Source organism: Ceratotherium simum, chromosome 1, assembly GCF_057802395.1.
Source record: "Ceratotherium simum simum isolate JZ-2026a chromosome 1, ASM5780239v1, whole genome shotgun sequence".
Classification (NCBI taxonomy): Eukaryota; Metazoa; Chordata; class Mammalia; order Perissodactyla; family Rhinocerotidae; genus Ceratotherium; species Ceratotherium simum.
Genome location: NC_141900.1, coordinates 19,325,261 through 19,352,720, shown reverse-complemented (window position 1 = coordinate 19,352,720; position 27,460 = coordinate 19,325,261). Strand labels below are relative to the sequence as shown.

Genomic DNA, 27,460 nt, shown 5'->3' with positions numbered 1-27,460 from the left:
CTGCCTATAATGTAGGTAGGGGTAATAGTTCTCAACTGATACCAGAGTAAGAAACCTTTAACTCAGCTAAGGAGACAACAGCAACTGAACACACCAGCTGAGATTTCTATCCTCAAGTCCTCCTCCTCACTGCAGACTTTTCTTCTACCTCTTCCTTCCTTTTCACATGGAAACCCCTAATGTCCCAATACCAAAAGTCTCCCAGGAGTTTGGGGGAGTTTCCACTTTTCTTAGGCAAAGCAGTTTGGGAGAGTTGGAGGAGGAAACCTCATTTCTGTTATTGCAAGAATCTATTCCAGACACCTCCTTTTGGAACTCTAAATGAACATCACCTCAGAAATACTGTTTATTATACACAATAGTTCTTATTTTAAATGAATCTTATTTGGAAAACAAACTACTTATAATTTGGCTACTGACTTTAACTACATCCAACTCTCTCAAACAGAAAAACCCTCTGATAACTTGTGTTATACAAGCGGATACCATGTGAGACCCACACACACTGAAGTTAGTGGTTCACAACAGCAGATAGTCTACGTTATGCTATCAGTGACAGCCTTAATTTTTATGAGTATTTTAGGTATTAGTTAAAATGAAATTATAGCTCTTTAGAAGCTTATTTGAGAAACAGCAGAGGCAAAAGTTTTAATATAATACTTACACTATTTGGTTAAATCTAACAATAATAGTGATGATAGTCAATGTTTAATTTAGAAGAGCTAACAAACCATTCTGTAATTTTTGAAAAAGCACTTATTAATACCATTCGAATTTCACATTATTAGAGTATGTGAAACCCCATTCTATTAAAACAGACTCATTTGAGTAGTGTTAAGGCTATGTTTTATATACAAGGAATATTCCTTAACTGGCATTTTCTTGTTTCCTAGTGACACTTCTTCAGGTTCATCATCCAGGGTGGCCAGTTAGGACTGGCAGTAGTTAGTGTGGTGTGGCTGGTACTTCTATACTTTAAGTTACTATTATTTATACATTTTAAGTAATTAACAGAAAAGACATATACCATTATAAACACTTATGAAAAGAATCACAATTGTACTTAAATTATTAATGCATTGTTTATCAAATAAAAAAGAGATTAATTATAAGGACTGCCTTATTCGAACTTTTAATATAAAACACATACCTCTTGTAAGGTATTAATATCTACGCCATCTCCTTGAATAACTCTAAGATAAGGTGGCAGCAACTTGTAGCCCTTTGAGTTCTCAGTAACAGGGAACTTCTTACCTAAAATATCCAAAACCTGTATGGAAAAATACACATCGAACACAAAATAACTAAAAGCGAAAAAAAAGTGTAAAAGCTTTCCAATGTTAAAAAAGTGACTTTGCTAGACAATCTTGAGAATATAATAATCAGATTACTGAAAAAATTTCACAACACTATGTATAAGCCTTCTAAAATTTAGTCTCAATTCGTTTTGATTATGTTAGAAATAGGCATGCTATTTTCTATCAAGTCAATTTATACTGTAAAGTGGCTCAAAACACCAGCTTTTTCTCTCACATTTTTCAAATTATACAGATTCAGAAAAAAAACCTTTAACATTAGAAACTTAAAACAGTAAATATAATATTTTAAAAAGTATATAAAGCGTCATTTAACAAACTCACAATTATACTTTTGATTTAGATTTATTCTACTTGTGCCCAATAGTTTAGTTTGGTTTAATCTGTCTGATATAACTCAAATATAAATCCATTTGGATCACAAAGTTCAGAGAAATCATGATATGCAGGCAGAGCTGGAAATGAAGCATATATAGCCCACAGTTTCTCTGAAGTTCTCCTCACTTAAAGATGACACTCATTTTTCTTAAAGCCAAATTGCATAATATGCAAATCATCCCACTTATTCATTAAGTTTTGTAGCAGCTAAAGTACCTAAACACTGATTTAAAATTTCTCAGAAAGCTTGGTCAGAGACACAAGAGACCTACCAGACATATTCCTGCCCCCAATAATCACTCCCTTTTTCTAAATAAAGATTCTAACAATGAGAAAATTCCATATTGATAACTCAGTTTATTCTTAAAACTAGGTCTGTACATTTTTATTAGGTAACAGGAAAAACATGAAATGTGTTAAGTTTGCTAAAACCAAATCTGTTAATATTTCAGGCTAAGGTAAGACCTTCAGATTGGCTATTACTTAATAGGATAGGAAAAGACCTCCTTGATTCTCTATTCCCCTTTCTTAAGGGGTAATTTATCATCTAATCATTAGTTGGGAAACTGTGGTCAAGTGGGAAGGCAACAGCGAGAAAGACCTATGTTGGATACTTGACTTATTTCACATGTTGTGTCACCTTAAGCAAATTACTTTAACCTCTCTAAGCCTGCTGCTTTGTCTATAAAAAAAAAAAAAGAGACAGTAATATCTATCATGAGGTTTTCACAGAGATTAAATGACACAGCTTAAGTAAAGCACCTAACATAATATTTTCTAGCAATAAGCATCAAATAACCTGCTCCTATTAGTGCTTATCAAAGAAGGCAAACCAAGTCCTAAACACTGAAAAAATGCAACATTGCTACATTAGCATCAACAGTATCTCTAAAGAATCACTACTTGAAAGGAATTTTCAAATTATTTTTATTCCACATCACTTTGCACATATTTCTTTTGCACTAAAAACTTCAAAGGTAGAGCAATGACTTGTGATAAAGGAAAAGAAACAAACCACAAACTTGGTAACCAATTCACAGGTTTGCTTAAAGTAGTAATGCTATTAATTAATTTTGAAGGAAAGTAGAAAAGAAAATATCTATTCAACAGTACTTAACTGTCTATTTGACAGTATATAAATAACCCATAACTCTGGGTATCCTTTCTCTGGAATTAATGTGTGACCTTGGGCAAATCTATTACTCTCTCTGGGCTGCAACTCTAAAGTAAGGGGACTGGTCAAGATGGTTCTGAAATGGTGTGTGTACAAATGAAATTAAAAGTCGTGTTGATGCAGCCAGTCTATAGGTATTTTAATAATCAAGTTACGTATTAAAATTTACCTTTAATACAGTGTCAAGAGGATTTCCAGAATCAGGTCTGATTATTAGTGGTGCTGCTGTACTTCTTGATACTATTAAGTGTCTTAGATCTTCACCCCATATTTTCTCACACGCATTATAAATGTCATAGCTATCGCTGACCACAGAGACAGGCACTGATGAAAACTGTGTTACTATATGTTCAAAAGCATCTTTTTCGTGGTCTTTGCCCCAAGCTGTTATGGTACTAGAAAACAAAACAAAAATACAGATTTACTTAGGCAGACACATTATCTGTTCCTGAATCATATCCCATGTTTACTATACTATACGTCAACACTGCAGGGAAGGTGAGTGATTTAGTTTAACAAATGCAACATCATAAGGTTAGTTGAATATTTGGGCCAAACCACCCCTTGGCCAATTTTTTTCAAGACTATAAGTAATCTTACTCTTCTCCAATAGTTATTTTGGCTCTTAAGTCAAATTCAACCAACTATAAACTAGGTTTTTTTTTAAATTCCTGAACCTACTCATTTAATATCAAAGCTAAAAAGCACTTGCTGAATGCACTCTATACATTATGCCAAGATGTCAGAATGAACACATATATTCCCATTATTTTGCTAGGTAACGCAACCACTTGGCTCCCTTCTGTGAATTTTCAAAACCATATACCAATAATAGCAGGGACATACATTACATCTTTTTTACTTTTCAAAATCTTATACTTAAAGGCAATTACTTAGACAATTATTTATACTATACCATACATACATATAGTCAACTAACTCTTTACCTGTTATATCTTCAAATGGCCAGTAACAGGTAGTCATTTATTTCTTTTATAGATTATCTACTACTAATTAATATATGCCCAGGGAATAAGAATTTTAATACTTAGTTTGAGCAAAACATAATTAAGATGAGAAATAAAGTATGAGAATTTCTATCAGGCAAGAATGGTTATAGTGATTTTTACAATGTCCTCAATAATGGATTAATAGAGTAATAATATGTAACTTAAGTACCTGTTGGTTAATTAATATATAATATAAACCATTTTAAAAATTCTTAAACAGAATTTAATAATTGTTACCATTTCCTCATGTCAGGCAATCTTTCCTTCTCCCTAATTTTCTAGTCTTTGCCTCTATCCCATTTTCCTAAGTAAAATAACGGAAAGACAACCCATTCATTTATTATGTAATTCCATGTAGGTATAAGTTTATCTCAAAACTGTCTCAAGAGGCATACTAACTTATGTTTGAAATTGTAATTTTATTTCTAAAGGACTGGAGTAAACAACTTTTCAATGGTATGCTGGTGATAGCAGTGTATGGACACTGCAGGGTTATAAACACTTACTACCCAGAGACTACTCTTGTCTGAAATGGAGAGAGAACCTATTTATATATAAACTCATTTTATAGTGAACACTCTGCTTAACAACTACAGGGGCTGCCAATAGCTAGGATGCCAACTCTTACTTCATGTAAGCATCTGAAGGCTAAAGGGAAAATTAAGACATGGATGAAGAGAAGCCCCATCTTCACATCAAGAATGCTACTGTCCTCTTTATAAGGGAAAGAATTCAACTCCAAGAACACCAACACCGGAGAGATGTACAGTGTAAGAATAAACTCCTATAGTCAGAGGTCACGGCTTATGCAGTTACGTTTTACTAGCGTTGTATCAATACAGTCATCTAATTCTGCTATTTGTGTGTATTGTGTCTAGCAAACTGAACTGTTCATTTTTAGTCTTTATCTTACTTGCTTTCTCTATGGGATTTGAACTTTCCTGAAGCTTCCTTTCCCATGATTTCAATGACAGCTCCCATGTTTTGATTTTTTTTTTTCTATTTCTATGGTTCCTTTTCAGTCTCTCCCAGATGCTGTGCTCTCCTTCTAGCTAACCAAGGCTCTGACCTGGGCACTGTCTCCCTCTACACACATCTCCCTGTGTGAAAAACACTCAAAGCTTTTCAAAAATACCTGTGTGGTAAGGGTTTCCAAAATCTGTACTTTAGCCCAGGTTTTTCTTCTGGACTCCAGATCCACTTCATTAGGTAGGAAGATGAATTTCTTCATCTCATCATCCTATAGACATTTTCTATAGCACCCTCTACACAATCCAATCATAACACCTACTCTAGTATAGTACTTGGTATATGAAGATTATAATGTTTGTTCAATGAATTCTACTCATGCTCTTATTGCAATTTCCAGTATCAAATTAAATTTGATATCTTTCCAAAGTTGGAGGAAAGCGTTATGTAATTGAATATTTCTAAGTCTAGATTCATATATTCCTTAAGAAACTATCTATAACAATAATGGCAATGCTCTAAATTTCAGAGTTCTCTTATTTTTAAGTTATTTTTGGTGTTAGCTCATTTATCCTCAATGACCTTCTGATGTTGAGATGTACAATTTTAGCTCCTCCTTTTGTTTGGCTGGACAGAGGAACCAAAGAAGAGAGAGAGAAGTGATTGCCCAAGGCCACCCGGTATGTCAGCTGTAAGGTCACTCAGGTTTCCCAACTTTCAGTGCAAACCTCTTTTCACTATATTATGCTGTTGTTTGAAAGACTTTTCTATTTAAGAACATCTGAAATATTCTTATTCAAACTTACAAGTGCAGTAAATATTTTGAGACTAAAAATAAAATGGATTTTCACTCTGTTTTAACATGAAAGGCCTAAAGAAGATATTATCTTTAGTCTCAGATTTATAGTATCATACCCATTATAGTATCATACTCGTGATGTTATTACTTTGAAACAAAACCATCAGTGAAGAGCCTAATATATGAATACTACATTAAGTTTTTAAAAGATATACATACAAGTCCAAAATAAAAATACTGTAATCCTAAAACCTTTATCTGTTAATGACACCCTTATATTCCCAGTTTCACTAATCTTGAATGTGAAATTATTCAATAAGGCCCTACTAACACAGCAATGCTCATTAACCTTAGCTGAATCTACTCTCTACTGGGCTCTAATTCAAATCATCAAGTTCTAACAATTTCATCTTTGAAGCCATTGCTCATGTTTATCCACTTCTTCCCATTTTAGCCACTTGGTTCTGAACCTTGCCATCTCTCAAAACTATTGCAATTGCTTCCTGTAAAGCCTCCTAATTTCTTGTTTCTTTTTTTCAATTCATAGGCTAACCTGCCATCAAAATAATCTTCCTAAAATAGTTCTGATGACATCACTTCTTTGCTCAAAAAGTTCAATGCCCCACTCCTATCTGAAAATGCAATTACAATGACCTAGCATGATACTCATATAGTTAACATTCAATGTCAAAATGAATTTGAGGGCCTATACTAACCTGTCTTCCCAGATTACCCATGTTCCCTACAAAATCTCTCTGTTTCAGCCCTTATTTCCTAAACGATTTCACACTCTCCTTCCTCTCTTTCATTCTGCTCATTCAGGACAATGCTGACACAGGGTACGCAGGCAATAAATATTACTCAGAGAATGAATGATCCCCCATATCTGCCATTAAATTTTACCATTCCTTCAAGAAGTCAAGATTTCACATATCACCTCTATAAAACCTTTCTTGATCCCACCAATGGAATATGATTCTTCCTTTCCTTCCCTTGTACTACTAGAGCCCTTTAATTGCACCTCTTTAATAGCACTTAATCAACAGAGCAGAATGTTGCTAGTGTACTATTTTCATCCTGAAGATAGGGTCCGATTTTTATCTTTCTATCCCTTGTAGCACCCAGTAGATTGCCTTACATAAAAGCTCAGCTTTACTCTAAACTCACCGTTGGTTTTAGCACCCTGCAATATTCAAGTATGAGTGGAACTTAATATACCTTCCCAAACCAATTACAGTAAATAATTTTTGTTATAAGAACCAGAAATAAGGTTTGGCACAAATTTTAAAAACTCCACTGACTTTTCAATAAAGTTAATTCTAGGAGCTGCAGCCTAGATTATAATTGCTTTCTGGTTTAACTCGAGATGGCTCAGTAAGATCAGATAAAGAAGCATAAGAAGAATCTGAACGCCCTCTCTTTCATCAAAAGGGCTTACTTGCTCATCTACAATTGAGGGTACTGGGTCCAGATGACAATTGCCAGGGCAAAGATAGGTGAGCTCATGTAGAGGAACAGGGAAAGGGGAAAAAGTGACCAGGTTTTACAGTGAGTGCTTCTAGACTTAATTTAACAAATAAAACCTATCTGCATATGGCAACAGAGCAGTTGAAAAAGTCCTTAAAATAAACCCTATATGGCAATATGAGAGTTGAAAAAAGCTCTTAAATTGTTTCCATTAGGATGGTTAAAGGTTCTCTACCTTCCTGATATGAATCTTTATACAAAGTATAAATACTGAATTTGTACTGCTTAAATTCATGAAGATTCACTGTAGGACCTGGCTCTACAGTTAGGCAAAACATCACTGAATTACAAGAGTGAAAAAATAGTAGTTTTAGAAAACAAATGTTTAGATAATAGGAAGAGGAAAACAGAATTTTACCTGTGTTCTGCCGCTGGAACAGAATAGCCTGGAACACGATCTTTCGTTCCATAGTATTTTTTAACTAAAGCAATTCCTGCTACTGTATCTGTTCCTTTGAAGTTAACCAAATGAGCAGATGCTCCTATGCCAGCAGTCTGGAAAATAAACAATAAACCAAAATCCAAAAAAGAAAAAGAAAAGACCCATACTTGAGGTATACAGCATAGCTCCCGAAGGAATTACTGTCTTCAGTATTCTTCGAGAGATAATATCAGATATCTCTGATAATAGTTCCTTATGACAAAGATCTAGTTTTTCCTAAATATTTAAAGATTCAACTGTTACGTCCTCAAAGAGACCTATTAAATAGTGACCTGCCCCCAATTCCCATCACCTTCTTTCCCCTTACTCTGCCTTGTGCTCTCTGTAGCATTATCTGACAGCTGCTAAATTTATGTCTGTCTGTCTGTCTGTCCACCTGTCCGTCCATCCATCCACCCATCTGGTATATAAAGGATAGGGACATTTGCTGAAGGCTATATTCCATGTACTTGGAACAGGGGCTGACACACAGTAGGTACTTAATATGTGTTTGCTGACTGGATCTTTAGAATTTCAAAATGTGGCCTACTTAGAACCAAGATCAATCCCAGTAACTTCCCCAAAAGTTTACAGTGGTAATCTAACTGACAGTCCACATTTCATTAAATGAAGTTCATTTCATAGTTTCTTACCTCTTGGGAAGAGACTCCTCTGTAGCCAAAGTCATGTAACTTGTATTCCAGACCATCTAAGTTACCAGATGTTTCTAACAAATATTTGGCCAATATTTTCTTCTGCTCTCTAGAATTTGTGGCCACTGTGATTGGATACCAGGATTGAACAAGAATAGTCTGTAGTAATAAAATTAACCACAAATATTAAAACATAAAATATTGGGTTCTTTCTGAGGAAAATCCTACCTCTCTCTGGAGATATGCCCTGGACTTCCATACTACTAGAAAAACCCATTAAATATTTCAACTGTATAGCAGAATGCCCACCATGTGCATTCCAGATATAGTCCACAGGTCAGTTCTCAAATCAGCAAAACAAAGGATAAGCACACCAGGCCCTTAATGGTAGAAAACGTCAAATTACCTAGTTTCTATCCAAAGTGCCAAAGAAGCAAATAATATTTAGAAAGACTATCTGTGATGAAATACTACTTTTTAAAATATTTTCTGTGTGTCATGGATGAATAGTTTTATAAAATATACTCACACTTGGATGTTGAGGCAATTACTATAAAAGTTTCTAAGTGCTTAGCCTCGATTTCTGTATTTAATGTGGACCTGTAGGGACCAGCACTGGTCCACGGACTACACCTTGAATAGTATGGGTCTAAAGTTATTCATTTATTCCTCTAGGTAGTTTTTTTTTTTTTTTTTTTTTTAATTTTATTTATTTATTTATTTTTCCCCCAAAGCCCCAGTAGATAGTTGTATATCATAGCTGCACATCCTTCTAGTTGCTGTATGTGGGATGCGGCCTCAGCATGGCCGGAGAAGCAGTGTGTCGGTGCGCGCCAGGGATCCGAACCCGGGCTGCCAGCAGCAGAGCACGCGCACTTAACCACTAAGCCATGGGGCCGGCCCTCCTCTAGGTAGTTTTGGATCTAATTTTTCCTTGGATAACATAACTACACTAGTAGGTTATATACTTGAGATACTTTTGTTTAGCACTAGAGATTCTACTCACTGAGTTATGCTTTATGTCCTTGGATTTATCAAAAGTCACTGTAAGAAAGCCAAATGAAACTTTTCCGCATATGCTATAAAATTGCAAGGTCACTATTTTATAACTCAGGGCCTATTATATAAGTTCCCCAATGAGGAAACGGAAGAATTGCTAGGTTCCTACTTTCTGATAAGAACTGGCCCTTCATTTCTTTTTTCCTTGGCTGCCAGGAAACCCCAAACAAAGCCTGATGCTTAATCACAGCAACTGCATTAATTATTACAGCTTGGGAATTCACTCCTTCTCCATCCTAGGATCATAATTTTCTATTTTTATTTTATTAACCAGGTAATGTGTTATTAGAAGCAGCCTCAAATTTAAGAAAAAGCTGCTAAAATGACAACAATGTCTGAGCTCATTCAAAAAGCTATTTAATTTCTTAATTAAATTTTACAAAGCAAGCTTTTACTGAATACCAGCTAAATGATCAAGAAATAAAATAAGTAAAAACAAATAAAAAGATTATTTAACCTTAGACTTCCCAACTTGGTCACCTAAAAAGAAAAAAACTGTAGCATTAGACTCCTATGACTGTTTAAATATGGCCCCAAATCTTTGCAGCTCCTCTCATCAAGAGATGGAATCTGTTTCTTCATCTCTTGATTCTGGGCTGTCCTTATGATTTCCTTTTGACCAACAGAATGTGGTGGAAGCCATACTGTATGACTTGCAAGCTTCTGTTTCAAGAAGTTTTGCAGCTTCTACTCTCGTTCTCTTAGAACCTGAAGACCTCCATGCTGTGAAGAAGCCTAAGTTATGGAGAGAGGCCCACCACTCCCAGAGATCTGGGCTGAAGCCCCAGACACGGGAGTGAGGCCATTTTAGACTGTCCTGTCCTAGCTGAACCCTAGCTGAATGCAGACGCATAAGTCCATGCAAGACCAGTAGAGAACCATCCAGTCAACCATGGAACCATGAGAAATAAGAGCTGTTTTATTTTGCAGTAGTTACATAATAATAGAAAACTGATGTAACTCCTAACTTAAACTCTATAAACCATCATCTCCAATCTCAAATCATTCTGTTTCTGAAATTACTCTTTTGATTCCACTGCCAATGCCCACGATTACCCTACCTCTAATCTTTAGCTTCTCTGACTTACTCTTCCTACTGCCACTGGTTATCACTCTAAAGCAGGAGTTTTATTCAGATTGCGTCAACCCCTAAAATCCTTTAGTGGCTATCTTCTGTCCATAGGGGAAACAAGCCAATTCATATAGAAATCTGAGGCCTTCTATAATCTTGCCTTGTTTACCGTCTAAATGTTTATCTCCTACTGTATCTTCCCCTTTCATGCTGCAGGTCCCCTGCGGCTATGTGCCGTCCTGAGCACACTGTGCCGTTTCCTCAGCTCTTCCTTTCCCTTATTAAAAGCTTATTTTCCATTTCATGATTAGACAGAAACAGCTATTTTTCTGCTACCAATTCAGCATTAATTCTTACTTATATTAGTGGTTAGTTCAGAATGAATTCCTCCTCCCCCAAAGGCCTTTAAATCAGACATATCTTACTCTAATTTCTGTGCCCAGCATTTTTTGCTACATAGCTGGTAATCAATCAATATTCATTTGTTGACTTTAATTCGATTAACTCACATTTTAATTTAACTTAGATTGATATTATCTAGGAGTAAAAGAAAGATATAAAATATAATGTGAAAAACTCTAGTTGAGTTATAAAGGTAGAAGATGGACTTTACCCCTCAAAAAATGCCAGAGATGGAAAGAAACAACTATCAGACACAGTGATCCTTCACATCACCATTTCCTTTCCATAGTCCAACAAAACAGCTTAAATTATACTCTTAATAAAATCACTCCCCTTTAAAAAAGATCACTGTAGGTATAAGCAAGGGAAAAAAAGGCAAGTTAGTTTGGGTTAATCCAAGATCTATTAAAGTCGACCTTGTTGGAAACTTTTCCAAAATCAAGATAAAATTTTTAGCTGAAAACTAAGACTAAAGTAAATGAAGTTACAAATTTCATCTAAGAAGTGTTTATTACAAGGTTACTGTGCAGGATAAGGAATTTTAAAGGATAAGAAGAGGTGTGGTATATATAGTAGAAAGGGGACTGGACTTACTCTGTCAACTAGTCTGCTCACCTCTCAGGGCTCAATATTCCCATCTATGAAATGAGGGCATTCGATTAATGGAATGGTTTTTTTTTGTTTTGTTTTATTTTTTGCGAGGAAGATTGGCCCTGAGCTAACATCTGTTGCCAATCTTCCTCTTTCTGATTGAGGAAGACTGTCCTTGAGCCAACATCCATTCCAATCCTCCTCCACCTTGTACATGGGACGCTGCCACAGCATGGCTTGACAAGCAGTGCTTAGGTCCATGCCCGCGATCCCAAACTGCAAACCCTGGGCCACCGAAGTGGAGCATGTGAACTTAACCACCATGCCACCAGGCTGGCCCCTGGAATGGTTTTTAAAGTCATCTTTTCTTTTCTTTTTAACAGCAAAAAGGTTTTGTTTTGTCTTTTGGTTGGAAGAGACGGTTAGGTATAGCCCAATATGCTCATTCGTCAGCCCCCTTGTAAGTCTGAGACACCTTTGCAGAGCATTTAGGCACTCTGAAATGTGTTTTGAGGACTAAGGTTTCTTCTAGCACCGATACTGAAATTGGTAAAGCAATTCAATAATTTTAGTGGATTTTAAAATTCAGTGTATGGTAAATAACAATCAAAGAACATTATTAATAACTTTGAACATACACTGGTAGAGGGAACTGGAAGGAACACAATTAGTGCTATCATTTAAAATGTTTTAAATCAAGAATTGCCTAAAGAAAATCTGCAAGTTTGTAAATAACAAGTTTGCTGGATTTGGTAACAGATTTCATACACAAGCTGGTAAACTTGGGTTGGGGATGGATAAGAGTAAGACAAACCTCCTCTAACCCCACACAAAACCCCACAAAGGATGCAAAGGGACTATGAAGAAGTCTCTTCTGGAGACCTGGTATTTAGAGTAAACACAATTTTTTATAAAACAAGATCTATCTAAAACTACAATAAGGGATTGCGTTGGACCATAAAGTTTTGTGCCTTAGATATAAATACGAACCTACGACTGAAATTATTTAAAATAATATATATTAGTAGAATAGAAAGTAAACTTGATATAAGTTCTGTTTCAGGTTATAAGCAAATAAAAACAAGGAACTATGTACTTTTTTTCCTTAAAAATCTAACAGTCTCATATTTTATGTTTAATAATTTTTAAATTAAAAATAATTTTATTTATATATTTGCTAATAATAAACTACTGCTCTAAAATGTCTATATATAAAATTTTTTACTTTGTTTTAGTGAAATACACCAAAATAATGATTATTAAAATAGGTTCTTTTTTTTTTTTGGTGAGGAAAATTAGCCCTGAGCTAACATCCATTGCCAATCCTCCTCTTTTTGCTGAGGAAGACTGGCCCTGACCTAACATCCATGCCAGTCTTCCTCTACTTTATATGGGACACCGCCACAGCGTGGCTTGATGAGCAGTGTGTATGTGTGTGCCTGGGATCTGAACCTGCGAACCCCGGGCCTCCAAAGCGGAGCAGACGAACTTAACCACCACGCCACCGGGCCAGCCCCTACGTTCTTTTTTTAAGGCTAGTGTTTCTTCACTTTCTGAAGAGGGTGAAGAAAAACATAAATGAAACAAGGTGGACTGGGAACTAGTTCTCTATGTCCATAAACATCTGTTTTATGGAAGTTCAATTAGATACAAGGGAAGAGAACTTAACTAACTAAATTCTCAACTAGAAAACTTAAAAAAAAATAAAAGCAAGAAAAGCTTATCCATAGATGATGATTTTCAAAATAAGATTTATGTTTGAGACCTTTTGGCACTGAAGGTAAAAGGATAGACTAGACGACGTGGTTAAGCACTCTTCTACTCTTGTGTTTTTATAATGCCAGTCCCTCAAAATCAAATATTTGCCAGTACAAATACTATGACAATTGTACAAAAACTACTAAGATACTTTTCTTTTACTTTGAGTTCACAATTAATTCAAAGTTTTAAGACATAGCAGTAAACTATTTAAAATCTTTATTTTAATTAATTGTACATTTTCTCTGAGCCTATTAGCCTATTATTAGTTGATGGCTCATCAAGAGTCTAATAAATAAGTTTTAAATTTCCTGTTGACTTAGCAAAAATATATTTCAAACCTACTCTTGGACCTCTTACTTTTTCTAAATTTTTTCCAGTCTTTATTAATGAACCTCAAATGTATTATTTTACAATATAACAACAAATTAGTTTAACTAATAAACTAATGAGATAAAGAGTCAGTTCTAAGCACTAAGTAAACACCTCTCAGAGAGTCAGGTGATATTTCTATAGTCACTTCTAAGCTATTTCCTCTTGTAGATAAAATCTAAATTAAGCTGTTAAGAAGCTAAGAAGATTACTAATATAAAAACTATAAGCATATGAAAATATGTGATTGCTTAAGATTAGATGTAAGGAAAACAAACAAAAAGCCTTTGCAACATCAACTAAGAGTCTACAATGTACCCTCTTTTTGGGCTTTGAAATTAAACAAATGATCAGTGAATCTTGAATATATTTAGATGAGAACTATCAGGTGGTAAAGCCTGGGACCTAAACTGATTAGAAGAATGAAGAAAGCAGTTATTAAAAATTTGAACAAAATTCCTTTAGTCTAACTGGAACAGAATATCCATAAAATGTCTTAAGTTACTAAAAATGTACCTGTGCTGTTTTTCTAATTTTTCTCTATGATAATATGTATTTAGGATTCCAACAAATAAAATGGAAGCCAACTGAGCTTTAACAGTAATAATTCTTTTTTTTTTTTTAATAATTTTATTTATTTATTTTTTCCCCCAAAGCCCCAGCAGATAGTTGTATGTCATAGCTGCACATCCTTCTAGTTGCTGTATGTGGGACGCGGCCTCAGCATGGCCGGAGAAGCGGCACGTCGGTGCGCGCCCAGGATCCGAACCCGGGCCGCCAGCAGCAGAGCGCGCACACTTAACCGCCAAGCCACGGGGCCGGCCCTAACAGTAATAATTCTTAATAATTTGATTTAGATAAAATCTCAGAATATTAGATTTCACTTGAAGGAACCTTCAAGAATATTTAGTCCAACTGCTATTTTATAGATGAGGAAATTGAGGCCTGGAAAAGTTTAGTAAATTGTAGGAGATTACATAGTTTTATTAGTAGCAATTTTTAAACTAAAATCCCAGTTGAATGGCTTTTACATCTTTAATTAATATTAAATAATAATTTAAAACAAAAAAAACAAAACAAAATAAAACAATTCACCTCAATCCAATTTGTAAGCCAGTAACATTCTGGATCTGTGTTTTCCACTGTGAAGAGAACATTTCCTCTGGGAATGACAGAGCCCTCAGGAACAGCTTTTATTTCTATCGGAAGATGCCCATCATATTTCTGGTAAGAGACAATAACGAATTTATTCATTTAACAGATGATATGTAGTTACCTGTTTTAATAAGATTCTCTATATTTTACAGAAGCTAAACTTACTGTCATAGAAACTGCAATTCTTGATGTTACTATATTGCTAATAATCTAGTCAGAATATCCATATCCTGCTAAAATAAAATTAGCTAAAATGATTAACAGTTTGGCACTGATACTAATTTTTAAATTTTATGCTGTCAGAGTGCTTCTGCTAAAGAACATGTATCACTAGAAGATACAGATAATTTCAAACTGATCAAAACAAAAAAGTTGTTTTTTTCCCACTCTTAAAAAAAAAAAAATTCCAACATATGCCAAGAACACACCATCTTCTTCCATTAGGTCATTTTCCTAAAAGAAAGGCTAAAGACTGAAAGATAAAATAAGCGACTGCTATCAAAGAGCAAAACAAAATAACAAACAAAAAAGAAATGAAAGAGAGAGAGATCCCTGCCAGTAGAAGAACCTTAACGAGGTTTTCTCTTTATTCTGGTAGCAGACCTGAAACCATTTTGATAGTAGATAGACCAATCATAAGTATATTTCTAGAGCTTCAGCAATCAATATTCAAGTACAACAATTCTCTCCAAAATTAGGAAGAGGATATATTTGCTACATGGCTATGTTCTAGATATTTAATTATGCATCTCCCCTCTTAAAGCTAAAAGCTGTGGGTAACTTTTTGCTAGAAAGGCAAGTTGTTTCAGAAATCCTAATAGTTTATGTGATTTGAGACAAAGTAACTAGATAAAAGAAAAACCTGTTTGATGAGAAGCACTGGAGGCCTCACGATAACAGCAAAAGAATACTGCCTTAGAAGTCTAGCTGGGACTCAAAAACAAGTGGGAGACCTTGAGCAAGTCATTTAACATCTTTGGGTCTCCGATTCTATGCTTGTAAAATGGGGTTAGGACAAGATTATCTCTAGAGAACCTATGAATCCCTAAGATTCTCTGAACATAAAATCAAAAGATTTATCACTCTGGCCCCTGGGAATTATATTAATAAGCATAGCACCTAACTTATCTATTACTATCATCCTGACAACAATCCAAATGAGATGAGTGCAGGAGTTAGCCAACAGATTTTACTGACCTTACTTAAGATATAGGAAAACTACAGCAGAGTGCTTACTTGACTTCGTCAAAGACCCATCAGTACCAAATAGTAAAACTCAATATTACAAGGCAGGCATGAAAGTTAAAGTATTTCTAATTATTCTGTGTTTGACAGTCTATAATGGAAAAAACGTTCGTTTTTAAGACACCAATTAATTAACACAGCATGGCAAGATGCCAACAGACCCATTCCCAATCTATCTTTGTAATAAAGAAACCAGCAGAGGACACAACTCTCATAACGCAAATTCCATGTCTTTGGATGCCCTAAAGTTTAAGCAAGAATAAAATCAACTTCATGGATCTGCAGCAAACCATTCTAACTATTCAGTAAGAGAAATTTCCTAGAATTATCATATAGTGACAGAACCACAGCATCTATTTTCTACAGTCAAAAGAACAGATCTAAATTTTGAAATTGCCAAATAACCATGCCCTTTCTTAATTATAGTGTATTTTTAAAGAAAGGATTAAATCACCTTTCTGGAAAATGCTAATTATTTAAATTATAATTCATTTATATTACAACAAATTACTTAGACCTGCTGGAGATTCTATACATGATTTGCTACCAGAAAAAAAAATTAAATACTACCCTTAACTTTTCACAAGATGGTCTTTGAGTCACAGAGAGAAAAGAGTTATAATTATAGTCTAATCTTCTATTCAAATTCCTTTGCGAGAAATTTTGAACTAAAAGCAAAATCGAAATAGATCAAAACATGAAACCATATTTTACCTCAAGAATGTAGTTCCATCCCTTTTCATTAAAGACATCATCTTGGAAATGCTCTCTGTACACCTCTTTGGCTTCCTGGATCTTCTCTTTGGTCACTACTTTACCTAAAAGGAAAAACATCTCCTGTTCACATTTCTACATGCATTCTGTGAATTGCTGAATTGTCATAGGATTAATGTCTCTAGCTATTTCACCCATTTTATGGATAAAAAAATAAGAACTGAGAGGTTAAATGACCCAGAGTCAACAGTAGAGCCAGAAAAGGAATCTGCACTTCCAACCACTCACTCCAGCATAGATGTTAATTTCTTATTTGAAAAGCAGATGTGCAGAAGAAATTATTACACATATAGTATTTTTTAAAAATCACAATAAATTAACTTTTAAGAATATATTTTTTTCTATCTTTAGTAACTTATATATTCTTTAAATTTGAAAGAGTAAGCCTTTGATACAGATGATGTTCCAGGAGAAGCTTTCCACTTTATTCATAAAGGATGTCTTCAGGGCTGATAATCCTATAATTTTCACAATTACTAAATTTTTGTCCCCCAAATACACTTTTAGTTAACTTTCTTTATCTGTAAAATGAGGATAATAATAAGTAAGTAGAGCACTTACTTATAGGGTGGTTGTGAGAACTAAATGAGTTAAGACATATGAAGCACTTAGAATAATGCTGGCCTATAACAGGCAATAAATATGTTTTAGCTATAATTAATAATAAATAATATTTTATGACATTTTTAAACTGTAGAGTTAAAGTGTGACATTAGCCTTTGGTAACTTTCTCTATATAAGATCACTTTGCAGTAGTCTTGCTGCAAAGTACTTTTGATATCCAAGTAGCTTTTCAATAGTATAACAAATCTCAACTGTCTGATATTAAAATTGCCAAGATTATGGAAAAAGGTTATTATCTGCATAAAAATTCAACTTAATCTGTATTTAATTCTGAGATTATTTTTATTTGAAAACATTAGACAGAAATTTTTCCAAAATGTATAAATACCTTGGGAACTCTCTTCCTCCTAGAAATACCATTACAAAACAGACTAGAAATAGACTTTCAAATAAGAAAGAACAGAAATTATTTTGGAGATTTTTCTGCTTTAAAATCCATTTGAGACTAAGTCCACAGTTAAGGTAGTTTTGAGAAACTGTAAGGTAAAACTGACTAGCACAAAAATATTCTAATTATAACTGGTAGCATAATTCAAAATGAGTTCCCAGGTCAATAACAAATCCTTTATTTTGAATTAATGACGAAAGTCTATTAACAGACCAGATTAGCCTCAGAAAATTATTGACTTTTTTTAAACTTATTCCCAAACTTATTAGTTCCAGAAAATCTTTCTCATATTTGGAACACCAAGCACATATACCAAATTATAATATTTAATGCATTCAAATTAACAGGTTTAAAAAAATTCCAAAAGAACCCCTGAAGTAGTTAAAGTAAGTAAATAAATACAAAAATTAAACTATTCAAAAAATTACTTCAAATAATAGAATATAACAATATTGGAAAAAAATTATGAAGTTATAAAAAAGCAGTGTTTTAAATGTAGTAGGAAAAAATAATACCTTTTAAGTACTTATTAAGAATGTACTGCAATCCATAAAATACCGTTTCCTCGTATTTCACTTTCCTTATTTTGGAATTTTCTGTCTTCTTTTCACGACATTCAAAGTAGGAATAAACTTTGCTTGTGTTGGGTGGGTACTGTTTATAGTGAGTAACCTATACGAAAGAGAAATACTTGAGTTAGAAAACACCAATCAGGGCCGGCTCCGTGGCTTAGCGGTTAAGTGCGCGCGCTCTGATGCTGGCGGCCCGGGTTTGGATCCCGGGCGCGCCCCGAGGCACCACTTCTCCGTCCAACGCGAGACCGAGTCCCACGTACAGCAACTAGAAGGATGTGAACCTATGACATACAACTATCTACTGGGGCTTTGGGGGGAAAAAAATGAATAAATAAAATCTTTAAAAAAAAAAAAAAAAAAAAAGAAAACACCAATCACAACAGAAGGGGCTTGAAATTATTTAAAAATCAGCGAAACGATACTCCTTATTTGCTATTGATCAGTTTTTCTTGGCTATAAAGAATAAAAATAAGTGTCATACTTATTAAGATACTTTTAATAGTTCAGTATCTTCAATCCAAAGCCACAGGAGAGTATTAAATCTTACAAACACACACACTGAACCTAATAAACTACGAGGCCTCTAAGCTGGACGCTTGGGATAAAAGTACAAAGAGTGGTATCTCTTGTGATCTTGGGGAACAGTCTTCTCTCAGGGGATAAGAGATGTTGCTGCTGGGGGCACACATAGGCTATAAAAGAATGAGCTGAAAGCAGAATTTGGTACTGTTACTATGTAAATGTGGTATGTTCGAAAAGTCAACAGTCAATGACTTCCCGTGACTCTATTTCTTCATCTGTATAATGGGGTACTGAGAATGATCCCTTCTAGTCTTCAAAGTGACACCATGAAAACCTGGATGAAAGCAAAAGCAGCAGCAGAAAAAAAAAATCCTGTTTTGTAATCTTTCTTTTTCTCAAATTACCTCCAAACTGGGAAATAAATGGTGATACAAAGCAACATCAAATCCTTATGAGTTTAAAAATATGAATTCACAAATTTCTTTTCCATGAATTTGGGTAAGAGTCACTGTTGAAAATTCATCTGTTTTTGTTTTAAGAAAAAAAAAGTGAGTGCTCATTATAATTTGCATTTTATTATAGTCTAATGTGGTTAAAAAATTTTACCAATAAAAAATAACTGGAAGAATAATGTGTATTTGCCCAGTTGAAAGAGTAGAAACAACAACACTTTAAAGCTTAAGGTATAGTGTGGTGAATCAGGGTGATGGTGGAGTAAATCTTTGCAGACCAAGTTTCATGGATGACCACTGTTAACATAAAACCATTTTTCCTGTTTGGCTCTGATCTCGTTTAAGAAAACCAATGTTTTCCTGGTTTGGCTGCACAATCTCAATCCTAGTAAAACTTGGCTTTAACCTAAACAATCTTTGTAGTTTAGTAGAAAAATTCTGAAATGAATACCCCTCATATAGAAAGCAAAAAAATCACAATGTTTAATTATGTTTCCTCTCCAATAGAAGCAACTTGCAACTCGAAAAACATAGCGCCTTATGCTGCTTACATGCACCCTTGGAGGTGAATCTTTACATTAATATGTGGTCTGAATGTCTAAGTAAGGCCACCGAGCTGGAACTTTGTTTTGCTCAGGTACAACAGATATCTATATACTACAAAGTATACGGAGCTTCATCAGAAGTTGGAAGTATATGTCAGGTTTTTTTTAGATAAGAACCCAGGGACTGAAACCATTGTAAATTTAAGATTTTAGAAGTAGCTAAGTGAAATAGCTAATACAGAATCCAGAGCAATTAAATCTATTAGTCAATTCACTAAAATGCAAAACAATATAAATATATACATAAATGATACCCTAATAGAAAATGATTATTACTTTGACTACTTAAAACTGATTAGAAAAAGATACCACCCACCTAAAAATGAAACCAAGATGTATATAAAAGTGAAAATATCCAGTTTACAATCTAAATAACTCTAATTCCTTTAGTGGGAATAAGCAGTGAGGTAGAAGAAAAGTCAACTATGAAGAAGTAAAATTTGAATGAAGGTCTGGATTCACATCATGCAAGTTTATAAAAGTCAGATTCCTAGTTGTGACTCTCAATAGTTAGTTTAACCTTCTTTACAGTTCAGATACTTAATGGTGCATCTTTATAAATTTATTTTTTCTAAATCGGATTTAAAAGTATTAGAAGGCAAATGAATTATTTTCATCTTCTGAGTAGACCGATCAGTCAAAAGCTGAATGGAAATGTCTCTAAACTATTTAACTCCACCTTGGTCTAAAAGTATACTAAAAATTTTCCATCATACAGATACAGTTCCAGTTCTGGACAATAATTAAATATGTTTATAATTTTAAAGCTTTACTTCAGCTGTGTTCTTTAATTATGATATGGTTCTTTAATTACGGTATATTGTATAAATATTCAGAATGCCTCCTCTGAAAACAAATGTCACAAAAACCACAAAACTATCTAGGCTGCTTAATTAGAAATGAAGTACGACTTCTAAAATCTTCTTTGGAAATATTTGAGAGAACCGTTTTAGAATTTAGCTAAAGAATCTAGGTCATCTAGGCAAACTCTTAGGCAATTAACCATGAAACATAATTTACTAACTACCTACTAACACTCAATATGTTTACAGAAGAATAAAATAGTATGTTCAGATCTACGTATATTGGCATATACACATTGTTTTAATGGGAAAAACATTTTTAAAGCTTCTTAGTAAATATTCTAAGAATACAGTCAATAGATGATTTCTGATTCTAGTTTTGCTAGGTTTACTGTCCTCTTCATTTTACTTTCTGTTAAACTGGTCGCTCTGAACCCCTTGGAACCTTCCAGAAAATGAGATGATATAGCAGAAATTCAAATCAATAAATTGTTACTTTATAAATAGTTCATTCATTCACAAATATATACTCTGTACCTCAGTGCTGTTTCAGATGCTGAGGATGGGAAAGTAAAATGAACTGACATGGTCTCTATTCTCATAGGGCTAATGAAGGCTGAAAGGTCAGAGAATAACAATACATAAACAAAATAATTTCAGCTCTAGATGAATGCTGTGAAAAATTAAAAGAAAATGATAGGCTAGAGGGGGCCTGGGTGACTACTTTAAGTAGGAGACCAGGGAAGCTTCTCTGAGATGGTGACATTTGAGCCAGATCTAAATAACAAGGACATTGGAAATAACTTGACTTCAAGGACTGAAAAGAATGAAGGCCAGTGTGGCTGGTGCTTAGATAACGGGGAGGAGGAGGCAGTCCACGGTAAGGTCAGAGAGATGCAAGGACAAGACTATGTAAGGCTTACAGGTTACCACAAGGAGCTTGAATTTTATATCAAGTGCAATGGGAAGCCATTAGTATGTTTTAGGCTGGACTGAATATGATCTGATTCACATTTTACAAGGATCAGCCTGGCAGTGAGGTGGATGGATTACAGGGTGACAAAGTGGAAGCAGGAGTGTCAGTTAAGAGGCTACTGCCAAAGACTAGGTTAGGTGAGAGAAGTGCTCACTATCTTTGGAGATAAAGGAGAATCAGGCTGATAGATCAGATTTGGGAGATAAAGAGGACAAGGAATTAGGGATGTCTCCTAGATTTTTAGCTTGAGCAACTGGATGAATAATGGTGCTATTTATTGAGACAGGCAAGGCCTTGGAAGGAATGGGTAGGGAAATCAAGAGCTGTTTTAAATACGTTAAGTATTACTAACAAAAAGTTTCATAGTATTCAAAATTAAAGTGAACTACAAAAAGGGTGCTCCTAAATCATGTTAATTGTTTTTTAGCACTGCTTTGATTTCTATCACTAGAGAAATGGTTCTACAATAAATTTAAAATTATTTACAGGATGAAAATAGCAAATTTCTCATAATATCCTCAGCAGACCTTACTCCTAAAAAAATGTTTCCTAAACTGGCATGGCCTTCCTGCAGCTAACAGAGCACTGCCAGTACATACATATATGTGTGGTAAAGACCACAGGCACACAGGAAAATGTAGCTCTTTTAACAGAACTTAATTTCACGTTGTATGATTGATTTACTTCATGAAAAAATAAGCTTCTAAAAACTGTAATCACAGGCTAAATATCCTTGTTCCAAGCAGGCTAAATATCCTTGTTCCAAGTATGACAGTTAAAGAGAAGTATGAGAAATATTTAAATTGCATAGAATCTTCCTGTGAGAGCAAAGTCTATTTTTCTCCTGAGCTTCTCTAGATTTCCTGTAAGGTGGATCTCATGTCTCTCCAAAAGCTTTCTTCCCACAATGGGATCACATGACTAACAGCAACTACTACTAACCTACTTTTCCAGTTATAATTTTATTTTTAACTGCTAAGAAACAATCACAAGCCAACTATGTGCATATAAGAGCACATGAGGTAACACATCCAAGGGCACAGGGTAAGTGATGTTATCTAATATCTAAGGGCACTGAGAAGAGCCTTAGTGCCACTCAGTGCCACTCAGCCTCACATCGCCTAAGACTTTCTACCTCTTCAAAGCTACTGTGCTAGAAACAGCAAAAATCATAACTGATTCTTTCTTCTTTTCAATATTATTTAAGATTTCTCAAGCCCTGGAAATACTTCTGTCGCCTCAGAAAATAATTCGTTGCTATTTGGCTTTTGAAGCAATAATAACTTTAAAAACATGGCTTAAGGATTTTTGGATTACATTATTTTGGGGAAGGGGAGAAATTGTAAAACCACCTATAATCATTATACTGCCTCTTCCCTTAAACCCCCTGGCACAGAGTTCCTGACAACTTGTACCTTTTTTGCAACACCTTTAAGCGAGATTTCATCCACTGACAAAGAGGACACCAGCTTCTGGTATTTCTGTTTTGCAAGATATTATACAATTATTACTGACCTAAATTAAGCTTCCTGTGAAGTATATTCATGATTTATGTATAGGATTTTATTTCTGTTGCCCAAGTCCTTCCTATAATTTATAATCGAAAACTTACTGGAAAATTGCGTTAAGAATGCCCAGTAGTCTCTGACATAGAAACTGCAGCAGTACTCCGCTCCTCACAAGGCTCAGGCTGCCATGGGAGCCACTGGGGCCATCCTTAAACATCCATTCAGAAGCAGTGAAAAAGAAGCAACTATAAACATAGAACAGCTCAGAGGAAGACACTAGGTAGCTCAAGTCCCAGGCAGGTCTAACTTGTACATGAGATGATTCTCATCTATCCCACACTGTTTTCCTCCAAAAAGCCCAAACTTTTAAGATTTGTTATTCTGCTAACAAGGAAGCAAACTCCTGTTTTTTAAAAATGCTGCCTGGGTGCTTAATCACCATATATAAATTATACAGGCTTTTGTAACTTCTCTAAAATCAACTTTCACCTATCCTGGATTGTAAGAGACATCTCTTATCCTTTACAATACCTCATAGGCCTCCGACATTTATTAAATGAATGAGATGAAAATGTGCTGACTTCTAGATAATCAGCTTACAAATGACCTTTTGAGAAGTAACCCACACTGGACAGTACATTTCATAACTAATGCGTGATGTGGTTTAAACCGTAAATTGCTTAGGGATTACTTTTGTGCGCCATTATTTTTTTCCAATTACAGCTCAATTGACAACATCTTCCATTTTAATCTGCCAACAGGTAAAATGTTCAGAAAGGTTAACACTATTCTCTGCTGCAGTTTGTTAAAAACATTACACAGAAGCAAGAGGAAGGAAGAATGGAACAGAAATGCATCATTTAATGATCCATAGTTATTTGGAAACTGATCAATGGCTATCCCAGAGATAAGTGAAAAAAATGACCTGTCTCTTTTATGAAAAAAGTTCCAAATGCTTTCGAGGCACTGCACTGGCTAAGTCCAGCCCAAATGCACCTTTCCCTAGCTGGCTTAGCACAATGTAAATACAACCCAGTAGATAATTTTGTTTTAAGCCATTCTGAAAATACAAATGATTAACACTTAAGATTAAGTGTCCTTTTATTTGTAACAAGAACCCAGGATGAAAATGGAAGAAACAATCACATTTACCTATATTCTTAGTTCATTATTATGTATAATGAAGTATGAGATTACAGAAACAATATATATTTTAAATGTTCCTCCTTTGGTCCAAATTGCCCTGAACTAGACCTCTAGAGAGGATACGTGTTGTCATGTGCTTGGACACTATGCCATCTACTTGCAAAAAACCCTTTTGTAAAGCGCTTAGACAACCAAGTATCCTTTCTTCAGTTTTAGAAAGAAGACATCAACAATATTCTGCTCTCTTCCATCAACACATCTAAAGCCACTAGTTCCCTATTTTAACTGGCCAATAGTTTGTAAGTACTGATAAGGATATGTAATACTCTCATGTAATTTCCAAATGAAAGGCTCATTACTTCTAACCTCAAGATTATCATTTCTGTCTCTTCTTGACCTAAGAAGATAAAAAGGCAAAAATAGAATATAAGCCACTAAAAATATAAGGAAAATAAAACAAGGACTAAAATGTGAGTGTGGAATACACAATCTATTGTACTGTACTGCTGTAGACCATTAGTATAAAACATAATCTGACTGATTCCTCTTGAGACTTTTTGGGGAAAAAATGAAAAATCTTGCTAAGATGAAAATCTAAAAAGATTTCATATTAGAAAGGGGATAAAATATACCAGTCAGACTTGAAAACGGACAAGCATAAACTTGATTAAATTTCGATGCAAATTCTAATAGTGCAGTTAAGCATGACTTGCTAGGAGATTAGAAAAGTTCTTGGTGATATACTCTTCTAATTAAAAGCATCCCATGGTGACTGACAAACAATAATGTACAACAAAAATTTCACAGTCAAAAAAAAAAAGCATCCCAGAAAACTGATGTTAAAGCAATTTTACATTCCTTATGTATAATGGCTAGAGGAACTACAAACTAAAGGTGCTTGCACTCAGTTTTGTTTTTAAAACTTAGACTAATCAAGCTCTGTTTACATTTCCCATTTCAATCAAAGCATGTTACTACATAAAAAAATTTGAAAATTATTTTAAAGATTTGGTTAAGAAAAAAAATTCTACCAAATTAAGAATGAGACCATTCTAAAATCACTATTAAAAATACTCGAAACACTATGATTGAACTAAGAGAATGCCAGAGGTTAGGGGGCCAAGATAACCATCCTTGATAGTACTATGATACTATGATCTCCTTGCTATCGTGTAGATTTCCACTTTAAAATTCCGTTTAAAAGACCACTTAAAGAAACTCGGTTCTACTTTAAATAATTACCCATCTAAATCATCATAAGTAGAATCTTAAACCGATTGGGAAGAAAAGGACAAAGGAGACCTCAAGTAAAACGGGATACTCCCGAATGCTTTCTCGGAATATTTGAGAGAAACAAAAGCAAAAAAATCACAACAAAACCCCAAAACAAGAGAGTATTATGCTTTACCACTATATTCCAAACCATCATGTTGCTCAAGTAAAATACTAAAATTTATTTTTATAAGTGGGGTTTCTGATCTGACATTTCATCTTTTAAGTGTCTTGGTTAACACAGCTTAGCAAAGTATAATCCAGTTTATTTCATATAATTTGGAATCTACGGGAAAGAACATTTGCAGATTTCTCTCTAATCATTCTTTCCTTTACTAATGTGTGTTTCAAATAAAATTAATGGGTCAGCTATACATGCAAGTGTCCCATAGGCAAATTAACACAATGTTGTGCCATTTCTCTCTCTGCAAGTTCTCCAGGGTTAAACTACAGTGCATTTAACTCCTCGTGTTTCACTTTCCTTTTCACAGCAAGCCTCCAGTGGTCCTAACGCAATAAAGGCAGATAAGCAGCATGAGTGATCACCAGGGGCAAAGGAGTTTGAAACGGAGCCCAGTGGAGTGGGACGGAAGAATCCAGCACGGCTACCGGGGGCAGATAAGTGTCCTCCGCACCCGAGCCACAGGCACAGGAACGTGGCTGGCTGCTCCCGCACCCCTACTAGGACCTCGCCCACCCCTTCTTTGGGGAGGGACGTACCTGCCCCGAAAGGGGTGAGCGCATCCGACTCAGCTTGGCGGGGAAAACCCCACTTCCCAAACCCCGCTCCCTCGCTCCAACGCCGAGCTCCAAGGGGCCGTTACCTAACTGACCCGCTCCTCGGGCGAGCCCTGGCGCAGGCCGGCCCAGCCTGGCCCAGCCCGACCCGGACCGGGCCAAAAGGCCGCGCTCCCGGGTAAGGCGTGCGCTCGGCCGGAGACGCCGCAGCCGCCCAGCCCCCGCCGCGCCAGCCCGAGCCCGGAGCCCCTAGCCCCGGGCCCCGGGCGGCGGGCGGGCGGGCGGCTCCGGGTCGGGCCCGCCTCAGCTCCTCGCCGCGCCCCCCACCACGCGCCCGGCCCCGCCTCCTGCCGTCCATCCCTCCATGCCTCCTCCATCCACCTCCTCCCCACTGCGGCGCCAGCTCCACCTGCCTCATCCCGCCAGCCGCCCGCCCGCCCGCGCCGTCCCTCGGGGCCGCCCGGCGCCACGACCCCGGACCAGCCGCCCCCCGCCCCGCAGCCTCGCGCTCATCCCCAGCGCGCCCGCTCCGTCTCCGTCACCTGCCCCCGCCCGGAGCCTCTACCTTGTAGGAGTCGGTGGCCAGGAGGATGTTGAACTCGGCTTCCGCCGCAGCATTCATCTCGGGCCGGAGCATGGGGGCCGCGCGCCGCAGACTGCCCGGCGCGGCTGCGAGCAAAGAGAAATGTGGGCTTCACCGCGCTCCGTTGCTTAAGTCACCGCTCGGTCGGAGGGGGCGGGGGAAACGGAGCGGGGAGGAGGGGCCAGAGGAGGGCGGGCCCGGGAACCGTGACGCGGCCGGGGTGGCGACGACGACGGCGGCTCGCGCGCTCGCAGTCCAGGGACTCGAGCGGCCTCCTGACCCCGGCAGGGACGCGAGGGGCGGGGCGCGGCCGCGCGTGCGTAGCGCAGGGGGCGGGGCTGGGCGGGGAGGACGTGAGGCACGCGCTCTCTGTCGAACACGCCCACTCTGGGAAGCCGGCGGCTGCGGGGCTGTCCCGACCCGTGACCCGAGCGCTAGCCATGGCATCATTTCCCAGCCCGGCGCGGCGGGGCGCGACTGGGAGGGGGCGTTCCCGGCCTCGCCACTCTTGCGATTAGCCGGTTCCCCCGCCCCGCAGGCACCTTCCTGTCCTGCCCAGTCCTGGCCTGTTTTCCCAGTCCTCCTGAAGTCAC

At 36.5% G+C, this 27,460-nt stretch overlaps 1 protein-coding gene across 2 annotated transcripts in view; it reads right to left on the bottom strand.

Annotated features, from left to right (window-relative positions):
• The window catches only part of NAMPT (nicotinamide phosphoribosyltransferase), a 35,099-nt gene extending 8,112 nt beyond the window's left edge, over window positions 1-26,987 (bottom strand). For both annotated transcript variants that reach the window (XM_087438843.1, XM_004439295.3), the window contains exons 1-8: window positions 26,850-26,987; window positions 18,203-18,359; window positions 16,616-16,719; window positions 14,597-14,725; window positions 8,248-8,406; window positions 7,532-7,668; window positions 3,038-3,263; window positions 1,151-1,270 (exon numbers count right to left, since the gene is read on the bottom strand). In XM_087438843.1, coding sequence (XP_087294969.1) covers window positions 1,151-1,270; window positions 3,038-3,263; window positions 7,532-7,668; window positions 8,248-8,406; window positions 14,597-14,725; window positions 16,616-16,719; window positions 18,203-18,359; window positions 26,850-26,921 — 1,104 coding nt within the window. In that variant the 5' untranslated portion in view covers window positions 26,922-26,987. The remainder of the gene's footprint in view (window positions 1-1,150; window positions 1,271-3,037; window positions 3,264-7,531; window positions 7,669-8,247; window positions 8,407-14,596; window positions 14,726-16,615; window positions 16,720-18,202; window positions 18,360-26,849) is intronic.
• Between the last annotated feature and the right edge of the window lie 473 nt (window positions 26,988-27,460).